General features: G+C 34.5%; 1 protein-coding gene across 1 annotated transcript in view; it reads right to left on the bottom strand.

The window, feature by feature from the left end:
• Positions 1-20,882, bottom strand: part of SEMA3A (semaphorin 3A) — a 195,098-nt gene that overhangs the window by 114,354 nt on the left and 59,862 nt on the right. The window contains exon 4 of the mRNA XM_070424158.1: positions 13,171-13,290. Within this exon, the coding sequence (XP_070280259.1) occupies positions 13,171-13,290 (120 nt within the window). The remainder of the gene's footprint in view (positions 1-13,170; positions 13,291-20,882) is intronic.

Here is a 20,882-nt window from a genome sequence, read left to right on the forward strand (position 1 = left end):
AAGAGGAAAAGGAACTTCAGAGTGTCAGGAGAGGTCAGGGGAGTGTGGTCCAAACAAGAATACAGAAGTAGGAGGGTCCAAGGCCAAAAAGCAGATTTCCCTAATTGCTAGGATTAAAAGGAAGTGATAGGCTACCATTTGCTTTATGAGAAGACAGCTCTGACTTCAATGTGGAGACCAGACTGAAGTGGTGGGGCTGAGGACAGGGGTGGTGGGGGGATATGAGTTAAGAATGTTATTGCATCAGGTGCAACCATATGTCTGGGTGAACTTTACACCTCTGTTCTAGGGTCCAGCAAAAGCAACTGTTACATACAGGCCTGAACTTCGAGGTAAATAGCTTCCTTTTTTTCTGGTTTCCTAAATACTTTCTCATTACATCTAAAATCATGGCTTCTTGCCATTTTTGCCCATGACTCACTCTTTCTGACCTCAGACAGAGTTCACTTTCCTAAACTTCAAGTGTGTGCATTTTCAAAGTTTCTTCTTTTTTATTATGTTAGAAGAAATTATGGCCAATTCAAGATTAAGGGTCCTCTGCCATTAAGTTTCAAGGTTAAGGTTCTAAAGTCAGTATTATACCCATGTATTGCAGAATATTCTATTACAATGATGGTCATGCTCACAAAAGAATGTCACACGTGTGCAGACATAAGATTTGGAACAGCTGCTGTAATATTCAGAATCCTAGAAAGCACTAAATTACATGATAGCAAAATTTATACTTATAACAGCATAATATGATATTGATCCTGAAAACAAAACCACCATCCTTTGAGCTACAAAGACTCATCAACGAAGAAGTCTCTCAAATTTATAAAGTACTGATGAAAATATGTTTGCCTTGGATATTTGCAAGAGCTGAGTGATGGACAATGTCCAGGCTAATTCCATCTGTATATAGAACTGATCCATTGCAAAACAATCATTTGCCCACAATAAATATTTATTTCCTTAAATGGAAAATAGACTAAAGTCTATATTTACAAATATGTGTTCAGGCAGTCTAAATTGACTTATATTTCTTATATTACACCCATATAATTTTTCTAAGATGTTGCCATTCATTATGGATATAAACACACTACTTAGAATATGTATCATATATAATTATGTATACAAAGAGTATATACACAGATTATATAAATATTTCCCATTGAACACATTTGTAGAGAACTACTACAGGAATTATAAATACTTTAAATATAAATCAAATTGCATTTATTAGCTTTCTTTCTAAAGCAGACTTATATCTTTGTACCTATTGAGGTCTGTGACTATTAAATAACTTTGTTTCTGCGATTTATCTCTTTCTTTTCTCATGCTCTATGTCAACACTCCACTAGAATTCACTCTGTTCATTAAACCTTTTTTCTAACAGATGTTGCCTTTTTTCCTTTTACTCTTTCAAGTTATCCTGGAAAGATCAAAGCATTCAGTCATTTCTGTCCATTGTACTCAGAGGTGTGTGGGTGAAATTTTACATGATTGTTGTGTTCAGGTTGCTTCCTTAATGTTCTCAATTACTTTCTTTGATAATATGTGTTGATGCTTCAATAGCATTTTAAATCTAGCTACTTTTATTAAATAAAAGAAAATAATGTAAAATATTGAAATCACACTCAAATTGTATGTTTTGAAGAGACAATTGATTTATTCACAATAGATATGTTACATTTGTGAAAATCATCATAAAAATTTTACCTGAAATTACATGATATAATTTATAATTAGACCATGAATGCGTGAAGAAAAAAGTAAAAGACAACCATTAAAAAAAAATAATTGTCTAAAAATAAAAATAAAAGTAACTGTCTAATATTTATTTTATTTTAATTTTGAATAAAATCCTTATGAATAACTTAAGTTCATGGAAAAGTGTGACTTTCATATGCTTTTATATGTTTGGCAGTGAAAGTGTAGGCAATATGGTATAATGGAAAGGACTCTGAGTTAGCTGTCAGGAGATTGAATTTAAGTTCAGCTTTTACCAATAAATGGCTTTGGAATTTGAGAATATTATTTAACCAATCTGAGTTTACATTATAAAATGAGGAATAGGAGTTAGAGGAGCTATGCAGTAACTATAAGCTATAGTATTTTTTAAACATGTATTTTTGAGCAAGAATTTTATGAAAATTGTGGTCATAGTTTAACTCTGAACATATCACTTTTAAAAAATAAGATATCAGGTATTGCTGAGCTTTGTGTTCAGTGTAGTATTTTGCTTAAGTAGTTATGCATATATAACATTTTCCAACTTACATTTTTGTACTAAAATATTCCAAATAAAATATTTTTCTTAGCAGCATAGTTGAAAAATAAGTTAGGGGTTTACTGGATATTTCAGACTTTAAGTACAAGGTAGAAAAGTGAGTAGGATTAACATTTTTGTCATTCATATGCCAAATTTTATTTTGTTTATTTTTATTTCACTTAAAGTTGATATTAAGCAAGAGACTAGAAACTATTGATTGCCTATGATGCACTTTATAAACTAGAGTGTGTCAAAGCACTTCTAATTTTTTGGATGATTGCCTGGTAAAAAAAATAACATTCTACTTAATTATTAGCTACATAATCTATACCCATTCCTTGGATAAGATAAGTTATTACACCATATTCTAGAGGGGGGAAAAGATTTTTGCTTATATTTACGATACTCTGCAATTTTAGCATGAATTAAAAACAATTACATATTGTTGTCAGCAAAAATTCGATGCAATATCAAAGTAGTATCTGAGCTTACTATCTAGCATGATCTAATACAAAGAACAGATATTTCTCCTGGAAATATTACGTTTGCCTCCAAAATTTAGGCCAGCTAAGGGCAAGTAAATGTAAGACACTAGACATCCATCATTTCCAGGTTAAGTAATTTAAATATGAGGTAAGACAGCTATTAAATGCCAACAAAATATAAATCAAAAGAAGAAAAGTTTGCCAGGATAAAAGCACTTAAAAGGAGCTTGAACCCTGGCGTGTATACAAAACTGCATTAGCAAAACTAGAAAGATCCAGACTCAGCCTCTCTATAAAGCTTTGTGATCATCTCAAATGAGGTAACTCATTGAAATAGAAGCTGGTCTTGTACTTCTTAAATCAGTAACTTATTTTTTAAGTGTATATGCGTAGTGTGTACTAGGAAAGTATTTCTAAATCACTAGAGAAATCTTGGGGCATAATAATGTTGAGGAGACCAATTTAATGTTATTTCAGTGGCAGCAAAAGTCACACACACACAATGAATCAGTGACAGGCCTGCGAATTGATTTTAAATCCCATTAGACTCCCTTTCTAACCACTCAGCAATTCCTGAGATTGCTTTCAGTGACCAAGGATGCACAATTGAATTAAAATGGCAGGTTGGAAAATAAAAATAAAATAAAAATGGAAAGTAGTCATTCTGTGCGGTTTGATATCTGACAACTTGAAATGCTATACGTAAATATACAGAATTCAAAACTGTATTCAGGTACTATTGTAAAATTTCTATCACTTACATAGGACTGAATTTAAATTACTAAAGTCTAATAGCAAAATGTGCAATGATAGAAATAATTGCATTAAATAAAAATTGAAGGCCTATGCCATTCATTTTTTTAGGCAATAATTAAAGGGTATCCCTTCACATAATATGTTACTTTAAATATTTGTTCTAACTAAAATTTCTAAAGACACATAAATGCAAAATTAAATTTGAGTAAAAATGAAATTATTGCCTCCAAATATGTTAATATTTTAATATCTTTTTAGGCAAAGATAGCTTGATAAGGCTCATTTACATTAAGCAAAATGGAATCAACATATGCTTATCTTTAGTTATTTGATAATTTGTATGCCATATAAAATTAAGTATTTTCTGTTTGTTAGAAATTTTAGAATTCTATCCATATAAATATACTGATATCCAGACTTTTCTGTGTTCTTGAAATATTACTTGGTCAAAATATTAAGAAAAATTGAAAGGGCATGTTTCAGTGCTAAGCTCACTTTGAATGAAATTTGGAAAACTTATTAATTTTTAAAAATATTTTAAAAACTCTATTTCAAGTATATTCATATTAGTGGTATATATTTTGATTTTACCTTTGGGGTAAAAATGAACTACAACTTTATTTGATTGTAGAACATTACCACTCTCCTGTGTATGAGTGGAAAGAAAAACGAGTAGGTAGGTTTTGTCTTTGTTCGACACCTAGATTAAATATAGAGGAAATGAATACAAATAGAAAGTAATTGTTTGTATTGCATATTCTAACACTTCTTTTAATGAAACATGACAACCTGATTAATATTATTTACCATATCCCTTTAAAGCAGTGATGGCAAACCTATGACACGTGTGTCAGAGGTGACACGCGAACTCATTTTTTTGGTTGATTTTTCTTTGTTAAATGGCATTTAAATATATAAAATAAATATCAAAAATATAAGTCTTTGTTTTACTATGGTTGCAAATATCAAAAAAATTCTATATGTGACATGGCACCAGAGTTAAGTTAGGGTTTTTCAAAATGCTGACACGCCGAGCTCAAAAGGTTCGCCATCACTGCTTTAAAGGATTCCATGAACTTGCCACTGCATGAAACTTTACCAAGCTGATAGGCAAGGTCACCTTTACAGCACAGAGAACTTAATGCTCTTTAAAGAAGGTTCCTAATAATGCAAGTTGTAATTTATTTTACTTGAAATTCAATGTTTGAGCCCAGCCAGCATGGCTCAGTGGTTGAACATCGACCTATGAACCAGAAGTTCAGAGTTCGATTCCTGGTTGGGGCATATGCCGGGGTTGAAGGCTCAATCCACAGCGTGGGGTGTGCAGGAAGCAGCCAGTCAATGACTCTCTCTCATCATTGATGTTTCTATCTTTCTCTCCTTCTCCCTTCCTCTCTGAAATAAAAAAATATATTTAAAAAAAAGAAATTCAATGCTTGAGAGGGTTTAGACCTGAGTATTAATGAGTACATAATACATGTTGTTGCATATGGCAGGATTTCCTACTCTATTGTATGTATATACCACATTTTCTTTATCCGTTTGTAGATGATGGTCATTAATTTGTTTCCTTATCCCTTAACCATTATGAATAATGCTTCAATGAACCTGAAAGATGTTACATTAGATAAAATAAGCTAGTCACAGAGGACAAACACTTTATTGTTGTACTTATATGAAAATTCTAAAATAGTCAAGTCAGAGAAAGAGAATAGAGTGGTTGCCAGGGGCTGGGAGTTGGGAGAAATGGGGTGTTGCTGCTTAACGGGTATATAGTTATGCACAATGAATAAAGTTCTATAAATCAGCTGTACAACACTGTGCCTATGGTCAACAATACTGAGTTATATACTTAAAAAGTTAAGAGAGTAGATCCTGTGTTAAGAATTCTTACCACAATAAAAAAAAATAATGAAAACCCTCACACGGTACAACATCATACAAATGAGGTATAGTTGGTACGGTATTGACATTCAGGCCAAATGCTATGATAGCTGTGACTGTAGTTTACTAGTTGTATGATGACCATCAAATATGCTAACAATGATAGCCATTAATATTAATAAAAATGAAAAAAAACGTAGAGAGAAGTTACAGCAGGAGACAAATTGGGCAGAATAACAAGAGGTAAATAAAGCATATAATTTTCATAATAAACTCACAGAATCAGTATAAACTATTATGCAATAATAATACTACAAGTATAGCATGGCTTGGTGATTTTTCATTTAAAATCACTCTAAGTACTTTATAGGTGTGAGCAAAAGTAGGTTTACAGTTTTGAGTTAACAAAACAAAGTTTATTTTTGTATTATTATTTATTAATTATTGGGTTATTTATTTGATTAAAACTATAAACATACTTTTGCTAACCCATGTATATCTTGTTTCCTTTTTTTAAAGTTAATTTTTGTTTATTTTAATTTTTTAAGCAAAGTGTGCTTAAATTGCTTTCACATATGCATTTCACAAAATAGCCTTCTCTGAATTTACAACCATAGAAAAACCACAATTTTATGATGGTATGGGTGAGAAATTCACATAATTTTGCATATGATAGCTTACTTAATATTTTATACACAACATAAATTCAGCTTATTTGCAGACTCATGAAGGGAAAATTAAGTGTGCATGGATCCCAATATGCTACAAAACATGTTTGTCTAATTATCACAAAAGAATTGGAAAACCATTTTCCACTGAGGAGTTTAACATTGTCATCATCTCAGTTGTATTTGAAATAGTGGCTTGGGATATTTGGATGTTATTTTGATTTGTTTTCCAATGAGAAATTTAGGTACTACTTAGTGTCTTCCACTCAATATCAGTCTCGACTCTGATAATGTCACATAATCATTTGCTATAGAATCAAAATGGATGTATCTACCTGTCCATTCATTTCCCCACATTTACACCAAAAATATGTTTTGAAACCAATTGTAGCAAAAATAGTAGCCTTTTCCTAAAAATCTGCATAACTCTTAACTAACTTTTCCAAACTCAATTTGATCCCAATTTTCAAGCCTCCTTATTTTGAAAATCCCTATACTCTATGCACAATGAGATATTTACCCTTTCCCTGTTGGCTTTTCATGTCTCTCTTCTCCTATTCACTGCTCTTATTATCTTCCAAGCTCATCCATACTTCACCCATTTTTTTCAAAGCCCAGCTTAAATGTGATGGCCTTTGTTCACGTCGTCAAGTGTTTCTTATTTACACTCACCACCTTGTTCAAATTAGGCACACATTAAATTTTTTTGAAATACAAAATAAACACAGGAAAAATCCCTGACTTAATCCCCTAAATTCAAATTGACGATTTTACCCTTTATCTCCTACTGCATGCTGCTGGTACTTCCTTTTAAAGGAGTGATTTCTAGATTTAGACATAAACCACCAAACACCATGCTTGCCTTAGGCCCATTACAAAATACCCATGGAAGCCTTAAGTTTCTCATCAGTAAAATGGGGATTCTAAGAGTACCTACTTCATCAGATTTTATAAAGATTATTTGAGGTAATACATTCAAAACAGGTGGTATACTATCTCTATCTCTATCTCTATCTCTATCTCTATCTCTATCTCTATCTCTATCTCTATCTCTATCTATCTATCTATCTATCTATATCCTATATAATAAAGAGCTAATATGAAAATGGTTGTCATACCCTCACACGGTCAACCATAATGGCTCAGACACTCAACACTGGGGAGAGAGGAATGGGGACCAGCCAGGCACAAATGAGCTTGTGAGAGAGTAATGGGGACCAGCTAGGCTGTGTGTGGCCTGGGAGAAGGACAAGTCGCCCGCCCCCTGTCCAAGGCACCAGCAGTGGTACCTATGCCTGTGGTCTGGGAGAGGGACAAGCCGCCTGCCCCGCAGTCCTGGGAGCCAGCGGCTACGCCTGTGCTTGTGGCCCAGGAGAGGTACAAGCCAACCACCCAGTGGTCCTGGGCACCTGCGGCTGTGGCCCGGGCGAAGCCAGCCCGGGGCCTGGGTGCCTGCGACTGGCCAGAGGAGGGAATCCTGGGTCCCAGGTGCAGGGCAAGACAGAGGAGGTTAGGGGTGATCAGGCCATCAGGGGAGCAGTTAGGGGCAATCAGGCAGGCAGACAGGCAAGCGGTTAGGAGCCAGTGGTCCTGGATTGCGAGAGGCAATTGGACATTCCCCAAGGGGTCCTGGATAGGAGAGGGTGCAGGCCTGGCTGAGGGACTCCCCCACCCCCATGCACAAATTTCATTCACTGGGCCTCTAATATATATATATATATCTCAATCACTATTAGTCGTTTTGAGTATAATTGCTGTAATTATGATATCTTCACCTATGTTGAAGTTAAATTTTTATGTATATGTGAGTCATATTAGGTAGACATTTGCCTTTCTATTCCTCAACATTACTATTAGGACCTTGCTTAGGAAAAATGCTTCCTGTATTTTTACTAGTCAATTTTATCTCTATTGAATCATTCATCTGAATACAAATTATTTTCAATAGGACTTGGGCATCGATTGTCACAATTAAGCAGAATTGTAGCTATAAATCTAAAGAGCCCTTGTTATAAATGCCTCCATTATGCCCTAGTGTTCCCTCAAATCTATTTGCTAAAACCTCTTTTATCATTGTATCTTTTCTTTTCACCTTAGTGCTATTTTCATTATGTCACACTGATTCTCATCACCAATTTTTGCTATTTCTACTTCCTCAGATCTCATCCTATCCAAATGGACTCCTCATATAATGCTGAGGTCCAGTCTTACCTCTATAAGCCTGCAACTGACAACCCTGATTACTCTCCACTGCACCCCTTGGTCTCTCTTTTTATTCCCTACATGTACTTTCTCTTTTATTTATAGTTGGTGCAGTCAAAACACATCTTAGCAACTTACACAATGATATATCTTCATGGCTTTCTATAATGGCATATGTTGGCTTTCGCAGTGAGACTGTTCAAGATTTATAAGGATAGGTCCTTCCCACATGAAAAGTGTAAGTGCTTTCATCAGAAATGCATGAATCTGAAGCAGACAGTCCAGAGTTAGATACAAACAAAGCTGTGACTTCACATTTACCTTCTCAATATCCCAGAACAATAGTGATTTCTTTTCTTATTGTCAGAAATAAGGACCTTACCCTTTGAGACAGCAAGGAAGGACCTGAAGAGTTTAATGCTAAGTGAAATAAGCCAGTCAGAGAAAGACAAGTATTGACTCAAATGGCACTTAGGTCATGAGGACTGTTACTAAGAGCATTCGATTTAAAGTTTTGCACTAAAGCAAACTCTTATTCTTGGTGGAAGGGGAGACCCTAGCAAACATTGTTTTTTATATCTACATATTGGCTGTCATTGTAGAAATTACCTTATAGATAGCCATTAAGCTTCACTGCATTTCTTAATGTTCCTTTGGTTCTATCATAAATTGAGATCATGGCATTTTGAGAGTATTTATACATTTAATATTTTCCAGCTCTCATCTGGGTCCAGCTTTCCTTAGATTTCCTGCTCAGTACATAAAAGAGGCTCATTTGGAATTTGAGAAAACATCCAGAGACTTCTCTGAAAAGCTATACACGTACAATTTCTTAACAGATGTAAGTTTGAAGGGGAAATAACATATACCATAAGCCATGTGGGAATATTCTGTCTCTTAAGGATGACTTACATTTTTCACTTGAGTGGCATGGATGCTAACAGCTTAAACATAAAACTCATCTGTACTCTAGCTCTGAGTCATTCCTTCCATGGACTCTGCATGCATTTTTATGATAAACACATACGTGTGTCTGAAGTATGTGTCCTCACCGGCAGTTATCTGCAGTGTCTACTACTATTGGCAGATACCCAAGAATTGATTGACACACATCTTATAGAACTGGAGTTAATTAATATGTCTATCAATTCCCAAATGTACTACAGGAAACAGAAAATCTCTTTAATACAGCAATCAATGACATATTGTGTGTGGTCAGAAGGCATTCACTAGACAGTAAAGTAAGTTTTGAAATACAATATTCAAAAGTATAAATATTGCTCTTAAAATGCCATGAGAGTAAAATAAGGTCTATTTAACTAGGGAGTAAATGAGGAGGCTATTTTGCAAACTGTTTGCCATTTTTAAAAGGAATTGTTCATTTCCTCCAACAAGATCTGAAGCTCTTAAGTGATAAATAGAAGCTTTATTTACTTCAAAATTTATGCCTTTATTTTGGTGGCCATTGGCCATCTGAATTAGTAAGCCCATCATGTCATTTTCTAACAACAGGTTTCAATAACCCTGGGAACTCATGTAAGACAATGAGTTATTTTAAAGGAGGAACACTACAAAGAAAAAATGAAAATAAAGTATCCATAAAATCCATGCTAAAAGCAAAAAACAAAAATGTCATTATTTTGTATGATAAAATTATTTGTAATATGTAAGGGCTGGACAGAGCATAAACGAAACTATTTACTTATTTTCTGTAGTGTAGGGCAGGTAACAGCAAAGTATACATATTACTTCTAAACTAGACTCTAGGACAAAAATGTGTCATGTTTTTATCTGAAAAACTATCCTTGTTACTAAATGCAAACATCATGAAAGTTTATGAACTCTAATCTGAATATTCTGCTCTTGGTCTGACTGCTATTTTGTTTCTTTCTCTTCCAATCTTCCCATTACCCTCATTCTTTTCCTAACCGTACGAAGTACACATTGTCTCTGTTATCAAACTCCCCAAATAGCATAACTGTGTAAATCCAAGGGCAGTGTTCTCAGTATCAGTATAGATCAATTTAAAACAGATTCTCTCTTAAGGAAGCTTAAGCACTGAAAATTAAATTTCATGTCATCTAGTCAAACTATCTTGATAATTTCTTTTCCAGAATTTCCTAGATAGACTGTCTAGACTGCTCCAAATACCCTAGGTAATTGCATAATCATCTTTTCACTGACTTCCTAAACAGTCCGGAACAGTATTTCTCAATATACAGTTGCCATAGAAATGAAGCTCAGTGGAGCTTCTCAGAGAAGACCTCTCTTAAAGGTTCTGAGCCTCAGAATTGCAGAAAAATCCTTGCACCCCAATATTCCACATCAAAGGAGATTTAATGGAATCTTTATTGTTTTCAGTCAAAGAAATGGCCTCATTTGCCTGAGTAAATGGCCTGTCTCCAGAACCTGTACCTTTCCATTCCCCCTCCATCCGTAAGTCTGCAATGAATAATTAATTAATGAGTTGAGAAGGAATATGCTGTGAACTATACTAAATAGCAACTTCAAAAATAAAACAAAATGGACATTTTTTTTGGAAAATGATAAAAATAGGGGAACAATATGTAGTATTTTAATTTAAGGTCATCAATGTCATCTAAGCTTCAAATTAAAAAATGTAGAAAAATGAGACAAGCGCAGAATCACCTGGCAACAATGAGAGCTCAGTGCCGTGTTTTGCATCCTCTGATGAAGTGAAGTACATTTAAGAGGCAAAGTGACACTTAAATATGAACATGAAAGAGAGCAATGGCTTTCAGCCCTGAGATGCAAATATATATTTTCAAAATGGTAACTGATATTTTCAGCACCTACTACCTATTAAACTCTCATAAAAACTCTATCACTTTCTAGGTTAGAAACAGAGACAGAAAAAATAAGTAGCATACTCTATTTCAAGCATCTAGTATTGAATTGAGATTGGACAAAAGTCCTGCAGTCTGAGGTCAGAGGGCATGCTTTTAACAATGATGGGATTAGAACTCCTTGAGTTTCTATAGCAAAAAATGTCAATGGGTTGCTAGGAGGGTTGGAAGGCAGTTGGAGGTTAAGTAGTCAAACTCTCACTTAAAATATATGAATGCTGAGGGTCGAAGAGGATTTGTTTAGTTTTGTTTTACACATTGTGAGACAGAGTCTCAGAGAGGTTAAGTAATTTTCCAATGTTCCACAGCAAGGACGTTGTAGAACAAGATCAAAGCCAGATGTGACACCATCTAACCTGTGATTGAAGCGCAGCTCTCCTGACTCCATTGCTCTGACAGCACCATGCCTGGCATACAGATGCACAAAGAACAATATAATATTAGGGAATACTCTAGAGCTATCTCCAGAGTATAAAAAAGTGGAGCAATCACTCAAGTCCGTTTTCTAGGGCCCCTGATGAGAGGAAATGGCTAAGTAGGCAAAGGAGGAGAGTGTACCAAGTCTCCAGTCCTATGTGCAGGAAATTATTCTTGATTTCACCAATATGAAACAAGCAATTTAAGTAAAACTGCCTTTCCTTAAAGTTAACTTTTTACTTAAAACTCTTGGGTATGTCCTGGCCAGTATGGCTCAGTGGTTGAGCATTGATCTATGAGCCAGGAGGTCACAGTTCAATTCCCGGTCAGGGCATATGGTTGCTGACTCAATCCCCAGTGGGGAGCATGCAGGAAGCAGCCGGTCAATGATTCTCTCTCATCATTGATGTTTCTATCTCTCTCTCCCTTCTCCCTTCTTCTCTGAGATCAATAAAAATATATTTAAAAAAAAAAACTCTTAGGTATGTTGCAAGTACAGTATACAAGAGGAGGAAGGATGTGGTGGGGAAATAGAGGGGCAATTGCCTAAACTGGTTTTAGCCGCAGAAAGTGTTTAATCTTCTCAGGCTCAACAGGAAAGTAATAATAATTGTACGTAGTCTAGAAACCACATAGTCTCTAAGGTGTCTTATTAAAAAAAAAAAAACAACACACGTTACAACACTGTTTTGATCTCTAAGTCTTTGGGTTGAAAGAACACATTTGTATCACTTTAGGACATCTTAAAAAAATTTTGGAGATCCTGGAGTTTAAGTTATAAAGAAGTGGCTAACATGTAAATTATATTTTATCTTTAGGGTTCCAGAAATATCCTGGGAACAAATCCTTTATTTGTTAAGTATTTCTGAATTCCAATTTGGAAGAAAACTCTTGTCACAAATGATTTTCTCACTGCATAAATGCGTTTATTCTTAGGATTTTGAGCCAGAAGTTATAAAGGGGCTTATAATTGAAGGATATTGGTAAGCCCAATTCATGAAACTACTTTCAATAGTAGTAACTTTTCCTTTAAATATTCCCCTAATTTTAATTTTTACTTAAATTTACCTCATTTTAATCTCCTCACCAAATTTTCTCACGAAAACATCTTTTAGGAATCATAAACATATTAAAGAAAGATTTTTTTCCCATATCACCAGTATAATAGCCAACAATATAAAAATATCACTTAGCTGAGCTAGAACACGTATGAAAATAATTGAGGTCAAACATGAGAGCAGATCATTGTGCACGAGTATGGCATTCTTTTATAATCCCTGGGCAGAAGAAAACAACTGGGGTGTCAGACACTTCTGACTGAGGATGGAAATGGAGGGGAAAACAGTGTGCACTCAGCCGGCTGACATCTGCCACACATGCAAAATGGATTTGGCTCTGTGATCCAGGGCGAAAGCAAGTGCTTTCTTCCTTCCTTCCTCCTGTTCCAGAGTTAGCCTTGAGTGATGGTCTCATTGTTTTTGCATTCACAGATTAAAATGAATAACAGCATCTGCATTTGAAGTAGGTCTCACTGAATATGAACCAGAAGTTAAATGAGCTGAAGAAATCAGTAATGAAGCATTTGAATAGGAAGGGGTCACGGACAAACACTAATTTTTAAAAGCCAGCTTTACCTCAGGATGATGTCCAATTTCAATGTAGGTGCAAATCGGATGAAAAGCCCCGGTTCCACAGGCGTACAAGTGAGTCTGATTATAAGCTTTAAGCACCTTGATGAAATTCGCACATTCTTTCTGTAAGACAAAAGGAAAAGCAGTGAGTTCTAGCAGGCAGCATGCCTGAGATATCCTCTAGGGTGCTGAGAGTGATTGAACAGTTTTTTTGTGTCCTTTTCACGGCATTAGTAGGGTTTATTATACTATTGTTTGCTCATACTTTTATATGAACTGAAAACATTTAAGTTCTTAGTCTTGCGGGCGTAGAGGGTGTCGCTAAATAAAATATTTTCTTGTACTAACTCTTTTAATAAAAAAAATTGTAATTTATTTATTCAAAAGTAGAATAAATGTAGTTAACCAGTTTACAATCAAAGGTACATTTTCTAGAAATGAAGCAAACAAAATGATTTGATTAATCAATAAATTAGGTAAATAATACAAAGGTGATTTTTAAAAAAAATCAGCTTTGAATTTAATTTTAGAAAAGGAAAACAAAAGTAAAGATAATATGCACTTCTTTTAAACGTGAAGTTTAATATCAATAGTAACCCATCATGATGGGCAGTCGACTTTGAACTTCAGAAGTGCTGCTTGCTAATGAGCTCTATAGACCCTAAGAAGTTAGAACTACTTTCTCCTGCAAATGTCACTTCAGCCTCAAAGACAATTTGGGCATATTTAAGGTGAGATAAAGATGTTAGAGTTTGGAGTATCTATAGGCTAAAGGGTGTTTTGTAGAGCAGGTATAATTACAAAGTACTTTAGAAAGTTCATGGAATCCTGAACCCATACATGCAACTCCCTGCCTAATGAGTCATGGATTTCCCCGGGGAGAGGGAGGGGACAATTAGTGATGAGCAAATTCTAGTCATGTTTTATTATTATTTATAGAAGTTTAGACATTCTTGGAAAGTTATTTTTTGAATAAGATATCAGATAAGAAATAAAATGCATAAAACTATTTAGAGTCTTTCTATATACTGTATTCTATCTGTAAATCCTATGGAAGAAAATACTTTTCTATGAGCAAACAGGAATATTAGCCTTTTGTCCCTGTTGAGGAAAGATTTGAGGGAAATCTCAGATATTCATAATATAAGTTGAATAATTTCATTGTCCCAAAAGTTCAGAGAAAGAAAGACTCAATTTTAACAAAATATTTTAAATAGATGAACTATATCAATACTGTAAAAAGAAAACTCAAACTAAAAAATAGCTTTAAAATGTTATGGTCTACTATCAAGTCACAAGTCCTAAAAATTGAATATTTTAGAAAAATATGAGTTCATCATAGAATATATAACATCCATTTAAAAATATACAAATGAGTATGTGATAAAACAGCACTAAAAAGTACTCTGTTATTGATCATAGACTTTCTTAATTAGTTTTGTGTTTTTGCCTAAAAAGGTTTGGAATTAAGACCCAAATGTGTAACTAGAAGTGCAGGCGAAGAGCAAAAGCAGACTATAGTACAAACAAGTTGGGAAGCATTATAGAGACTGGGTTGGTCTTAGCACTGGAACACTCCAAAAGTCACTCTCTGTGACATGAGACTTACAAAGTGAGAGCTCAGAATGCACTGGGCCTTGTGTAGTCAGTGGGAATTTATAGCTGAGGTGTTACAATAACTTAAGTACATTTCCACACGACATCTGTATTCTGTGCTTGCAGCTAATGATTTGGTCTTAACTCTATTGTCTCCATAAAAGACACAGGGGCAGACAACCAAATGAACAGAATAATTGATATTTAAATTCAAATAATTGCTTCCCATCAGCACAGATTTTTCTAGGATGAAACCAAAGGATGTCTTATAAATATATTGTCCGAAAACTGAATTAGAGCTATCTAAAGTAAACTATGTAACTTTCAAGTTAGGACTCCTCATGCTTTCTTAACATAGGCTGAGTAGTTTAGGAGAGTAACTACAATAAACATCGAATTTCTCCCACTGTTTTTGGTACTTCGATCCTGAATTTTACTTTTGTCTGGTAATACATTAAAACATAAAATTAAGCTCTGAAACCAATGGATTTTTCAAGTTGCTATGAAGAAACATTTCCTAGCATAAAGGGTATATGGATCTCAGCCATGTTTCATTTTGAACATAGTACATCTTAGGCAAAACTGTGAAGCAGATATAACAACTTCCAAGACTCTTAGCAACAAACTCCCTGTTCTGTAACAGTTCTCATCTTTCCCCAAGAGAATAGGGCATGAATGCTTGGGCAGTGGAACAAGGTTGTGGAGAGGGAAACAGCTGATAAACTCATTTACAAATGAAGCGTTCATGAGTCTTACCCAAAGGATTTTTCAGTAGTTTAAAGAAAATGCAGTCATTTGCAAAGAACTCATTTTCAGGAAAATGCTTTATTGTATCCCTTTCTTGGAAACATGTATGTGGCCACACACTCTGCTTTTACATAAAGATATAGCCATCCCTGATTATGGCTCAATATTCAAGATTATAAATGACCAGCTCCATCACCATATGTTGAAACAAAAAAATTGGCTGTGTATATATTGGTAAGAAAATGAATATCCTAATAAATAGTAGTGGTAGTCCCAGATGGATGTCTTGCTCATTTTAGAAAAGAACAGGATTTCAGCTTCTCTGCCATGTCTTTAAAGTTTCATGCAATTCTGAATACAAAACCAAATTCCCTAATCCCATTAGTAGTACCTAAGTGCATCCGAGAAATAGAATAGACTCATTCTTTACAATAAAAAATAAAAGGGAGGAAATTCCGTCCAAGCACAGATATTTGTGAACACACATGGTCCATGTCACCTCTGTAACTGTTATGAATTCGAAAATCATAGAATTTGTTGGTTCTTATCTCTTCTAGATTATGTAACTGATTAGCAAAAAGTAATGATTGAAGAACTCTTAGGGTTCTTGAAAAGGGTGGAATAGAGCTACACTGAATATAATAATTTTAATTTGTTCTCTATTAACTGTCAAAGAAGAACTTCTATAATGTGACAACTATTCCTCTACGGAGCAGCTGAAGAAAAAAAAAAATCAATGGCAGAACCAGGGCTGTGAAATCTGGCACATGTTTCACACCATTCTCACCAGGGAGTATGCTGATAAGGAGTCTATCTGTGCTAGAAAGCAACTAGACCCACCCTACTGGCCTTAGGCCTGGAAGGATCCCTTTCATTTCCCCACTGAACTCTCCCAGTTGGCAGCAGGTTGTATTGTTGCCATGCCCAGGGGCTAGTTCAATATTATTCTGAAGTGAAGGTTGAGGCAAATAAAATGGAGAGAAATTTCCTGGGTTTACAGTGTGGGAAGACTGAACTGAAACAAAGAAAATTAATTAAATACTTTCAAAGTTGGCCAAAAATAGCTTCAAGGGAACTCATCAACAATAATGGAGTGGAAACGATGAATTAAAAGAACTGGACAGAAAAAGAACACGCACCCAACACTTGATAGAAACATTGTTGGTCAGGATTTGTTCTTTAAACAGAAAACCTACATAGAAGAGTGTCGATCCTGTCATTCATTTGCCTTCTTTCCCTAGCTTCTTGCTGCCAAGGTTGTGGAGTGTTGCAAAACAGGATATTCACTTTCTTTGGAAGCAGCCTGGACATTCCATTATAAAGAAGGAAGCGTGGCAGAAAAAGGAAACACACTTCACACATTTCTGCTCTAGGGAGACAGAAGAAGCGTGTTTCTGACCTTTCCTTGAACCATGACGATTCTTAAAACTCAGAATGTAATGTACTTTTTGGCATTAGACTACTGCACTGCTTTGCTCAGCACTGGCGGATTTACAACGTAATAAAGGGAATGTAATCAGTTCAAAATGAATTCATTTTCAAACCTTGCTCCTTTTTGGAATTTAAGTTGATACACACAGACAAGTTTAGCAACAACTTGGTTTTTCGAGAGTCAGGCAACCATACTGACCTCTTATTTTACTGAAATGTACTCCAGACCCACAGCATTATAAATTGTTAACTTAGCCTAGAAGTAAAAGTAAAGGCAGTCATAAACCGGTAAACCCCAGGGCCACACCTGAAGAGCAATGATTCATCATCCTCAGTGACAAACCATTTGCACTTATTTTTTTAGGATTTCCAGTCCTTTTGGATCAAATGTGTAATTTCAGAGGAATTACACATAGAGATATTAGCCTGGAAAAATAAATTAGAAAGAAAATGTCTACTCCCAGAAAATGATATAGGAGCCAAACGCACAGTGATTCAAAAACAAACATTACAAATATGTAGCACTGATTAGACTCTGTTACACAGTCCTTCCCGCTCGGTTACAAAAATAAAGTCCATCCATCTGTCAAAACAACTGCTCCATGCATGAAAATTAAAGAGAATTGAGGTGTTTTTAACTAACTTCCGATAATTATACTTTTCACAAAAGAATATAATTTACCTCCAATTCCAATTACCTCCTTGCATGTTCTTAAATTATGGATGGAACAGTGAAATTTAGCTATAAATAAGAGTAAAAAAGGAGAGAAGACTGTGAAGATGAACAATCTCTATTCAAATATATTCAGTTCATGATTAAAACTAACAACTTGTTCTGGTACAAATATAAATTAGCCCCAAATGAAGGGGTATAGTACAGCATTGCCTCAGGTCAATGAACAGTCATTTAAAAAGAAAAAAAAAAGTCTACATCCCATCTGCAGTTTATGTAGAAACATTTTAACGCATAATCTTGCAGCTGGGAAAGCCTTTCCCTATCATGATGGGTGCATTCATTTCTGCATGAAAATCCATTAACAGGCTTAATTCCTGAAGTTAATCTGTTGACTTTCTTTTTTGTTAGTCCATTTATTTAGCAAGCTAGCTGAATACTAGAATCTTCATACCAAAGTAGTAATCTGTGAGATTGTTCCTGTCACTCACTTCATCCCTCTCTCTATTTAGGCTGCTCCATACTTATCTAAAAATAAGGTTTCATATCTTTTCTTTTTAACACTATGCTGACATCAGGTCATCCATAATCATGTCTTCCTAATACCTTGACATTCACTGAAGGATGTTAGAAATCTCTTCTTTAAAGGACATATCTATTAAAACTAAGATTTAACTATCTTCTAATTACAATATTAGCCACTTAATGTTGAACTTGTAACTTGAGTTTTAAACAAATGTCTTATGAAATGGTGTGTAGGCTGTTTTGTCTTTCTTGGGAGATATTTTTACCTTCACTATTAAGAAGGATGGCATAATAAAATCAACTGACCTTTCCACCTTAATGTTTTGTTTTAATGTGAGAGAATTTTTTCTTTAATTCTGATTTAACTAGGACAACAAAATTGGCATTATTTCATGGCTAGTTATTTAAATATATAAGTCTATTCATCTTACTGAACCATATCATCTTTAAACTGATATTAATTGAAAAATAAATTGAAAGTGGTTTGAATGACGTGATAAACTAAATAAAGACTCGTGCACTAAGCTACCAAATCATTTTACTGAAACGCTCATTTCAGTTAAGTATCCCATTTGACTGGTTTTATACCTCCAGATTGACTGTTTGTTTTGAAGTTTTAGAAATACTGCTTAAGATTTTATAAATATTTTCTTTTCAAATTACTTGAAATGTTCAAACTTGGTCAAAATGATTATACACATAGCCACCACAGACCATGATATTAACACAAGTTGCCCAAAGTATTTCTCTTCAATTTAATACTTTTGAATAATTTCACTTTGAAATTCCATATGGACCAGAGAAGTTGGTAATTTCTCCTTTTTGGCTTATATTTTCTTTTATATTGTGCTATAAATATAATTATCACATTTGTACCATTCACTGGCTTTGATTGTGGGTGGTCCCTAATATGCACCTCCATAACCTTTCTTCATCTCATATTTCCAAAGTTCACGTTAAATCTATGATATGATGCTTAGTGTATCCTCAGAAACAAGTAAAATTTCATTCTGGAAGATTATCAAGTGAATAAAGAAGCAAAATACCAATGACAACTATTAGAAACTACTCTTTTCAGCAACTTGGAACAACCTGCTAACTATGTAGTGAGAAGACATTTGCCCAAATCCTGTTCCCAGAGGAATTGTTCAAATCATTCTAATGAAATTTACAGAGTATAAAATTCTTACTGTACTCTAAAAATGAGTATATAAACTGATGTATGGGTGAAATATGGTGCCCATTTAAATCTGAATATTCATTTGTCAATCAATGACAAACATTTAAATTTCATTTCAGCCATTTAAGGATATAATTGAAATTTCTAATAAAGAGGAACACAATTCAAAATATCCAGGCCCTCTGGAAATTTTTATATAATGTTTCCAGGCCCTCTGGAAATTTTTATATAATGTTTCTATTACAAGTGCTAGATTTACTTTGTTAATATATACTTAAAATGCATTTAAATTTTAATCTTGAGTCTCTTAGAGTTCCAAAAATGTGTATGTATATATATATATGACTTAATTCATGACAATTCAGTCACAATGATTACCATCATATTTTTTATTAGCAAAACATATGAATTAAAAATAAGAATAAAACCTAGTTTCTAAGGTAATTTTAATGGTAAAGCTTCATTTCCCATATATGTCTCTTACCTAAGATATGAAACTAGTTCATCCAATTGCTTTGAAATATGTATTTCATATCCAAATATGAGTTACATACATATGCTAATAAAAGCAATTCATTAAGAATAACACCAAGTATATTTAACAAGTTTTCAATAAGTGTTAGCTGTTATTACTATTACCACTTTTGAATGTCAAATTAAAACTATAATCCTATTTAATTTACCTGAAATTTAACCCCAAGCAGCAATACACTCACATCTTGGTACACATGAAAATCTGTGCTTATTTCTCTGATATTTAATAAATAAGGTATTCACTGGCCTTCATAAAAAAATAAGTTATCTTTACCTGAAGTGTCATCAAATTTCATCATGGGAATCATGTTTAAAAATGAATAAACTGCCCTAACCAGTTTGGCTCAGTGGATAAAGCATCAGCCTGTGGATGCCAGGGTCCCAGGTTTGATTCCAGTCAAGGGCATGTACCTGGGTTGCGGGCACATCCCCAGTAGGAAGTGTGCAGGAGGCAGCTGATCGATGTTTCTCTCTCATCAATGTTTCTAACTCTCTATCCCTCTCCCTTCCTCTCTGTAAAAAATCAATAAAATATATATTAAAAAAATGAATAAACTGACTATAGTCTTTCATTTGTGAGATCATCTTGTCCACAAAAAACAGTTGTAATCCATACTGTCAAGAACTGTGAAGGGTTTGTGATTTTTGTCTTACTTGTAAATAAGTTACCCTGGCAGAGTTTCATGGATGCTGGCAGAAGATATATATCTCCTGGGTCAGAGATAAAAGACTTTATTGCAGAAATAGCAGTACTCAGAGTATCAGCATTTCTTATGCCAGTTCCTCAAGCTCCAATTCCCTCTGGGGAGTGAGAAAAGAGCCAGGTGACACTGGCATTTATTGTATTACAGGGGAAAAACCCTAGGTGGAGGGAATCTGAATATTTCATAATAGTCAAAGCATATTGGAACTTGAGGGAGGCATTATGTTCATTTTACTGGACAGTAAGCAAACCTGTTTTTTGTGCCAATGGAGACCCTATCTCTACTTCTTAAGGCTGTTTGTAAACCAACCTTTTGCTTCACAGAG

The sequence above is a fragment of the Myotis yumanensis genome, unplaced genomic scaffold (genome assembly GCF_028538775.1).
Source record: "Myotis yumanensis isolate MYYU_CA2020_CCGP unplaced genomic scaffold, mMyoYum1.0.hap1 SCAF_9, whole genome shotgun sequence".
In the NCBI taxonomy this organism is placed as follows: domain Eukaryota; kingdom Metazoa; phylum Chordata; class Mammalia; order Chiroptera; family Vespertilionidae; genus Myotis; species Myotis yumanensis.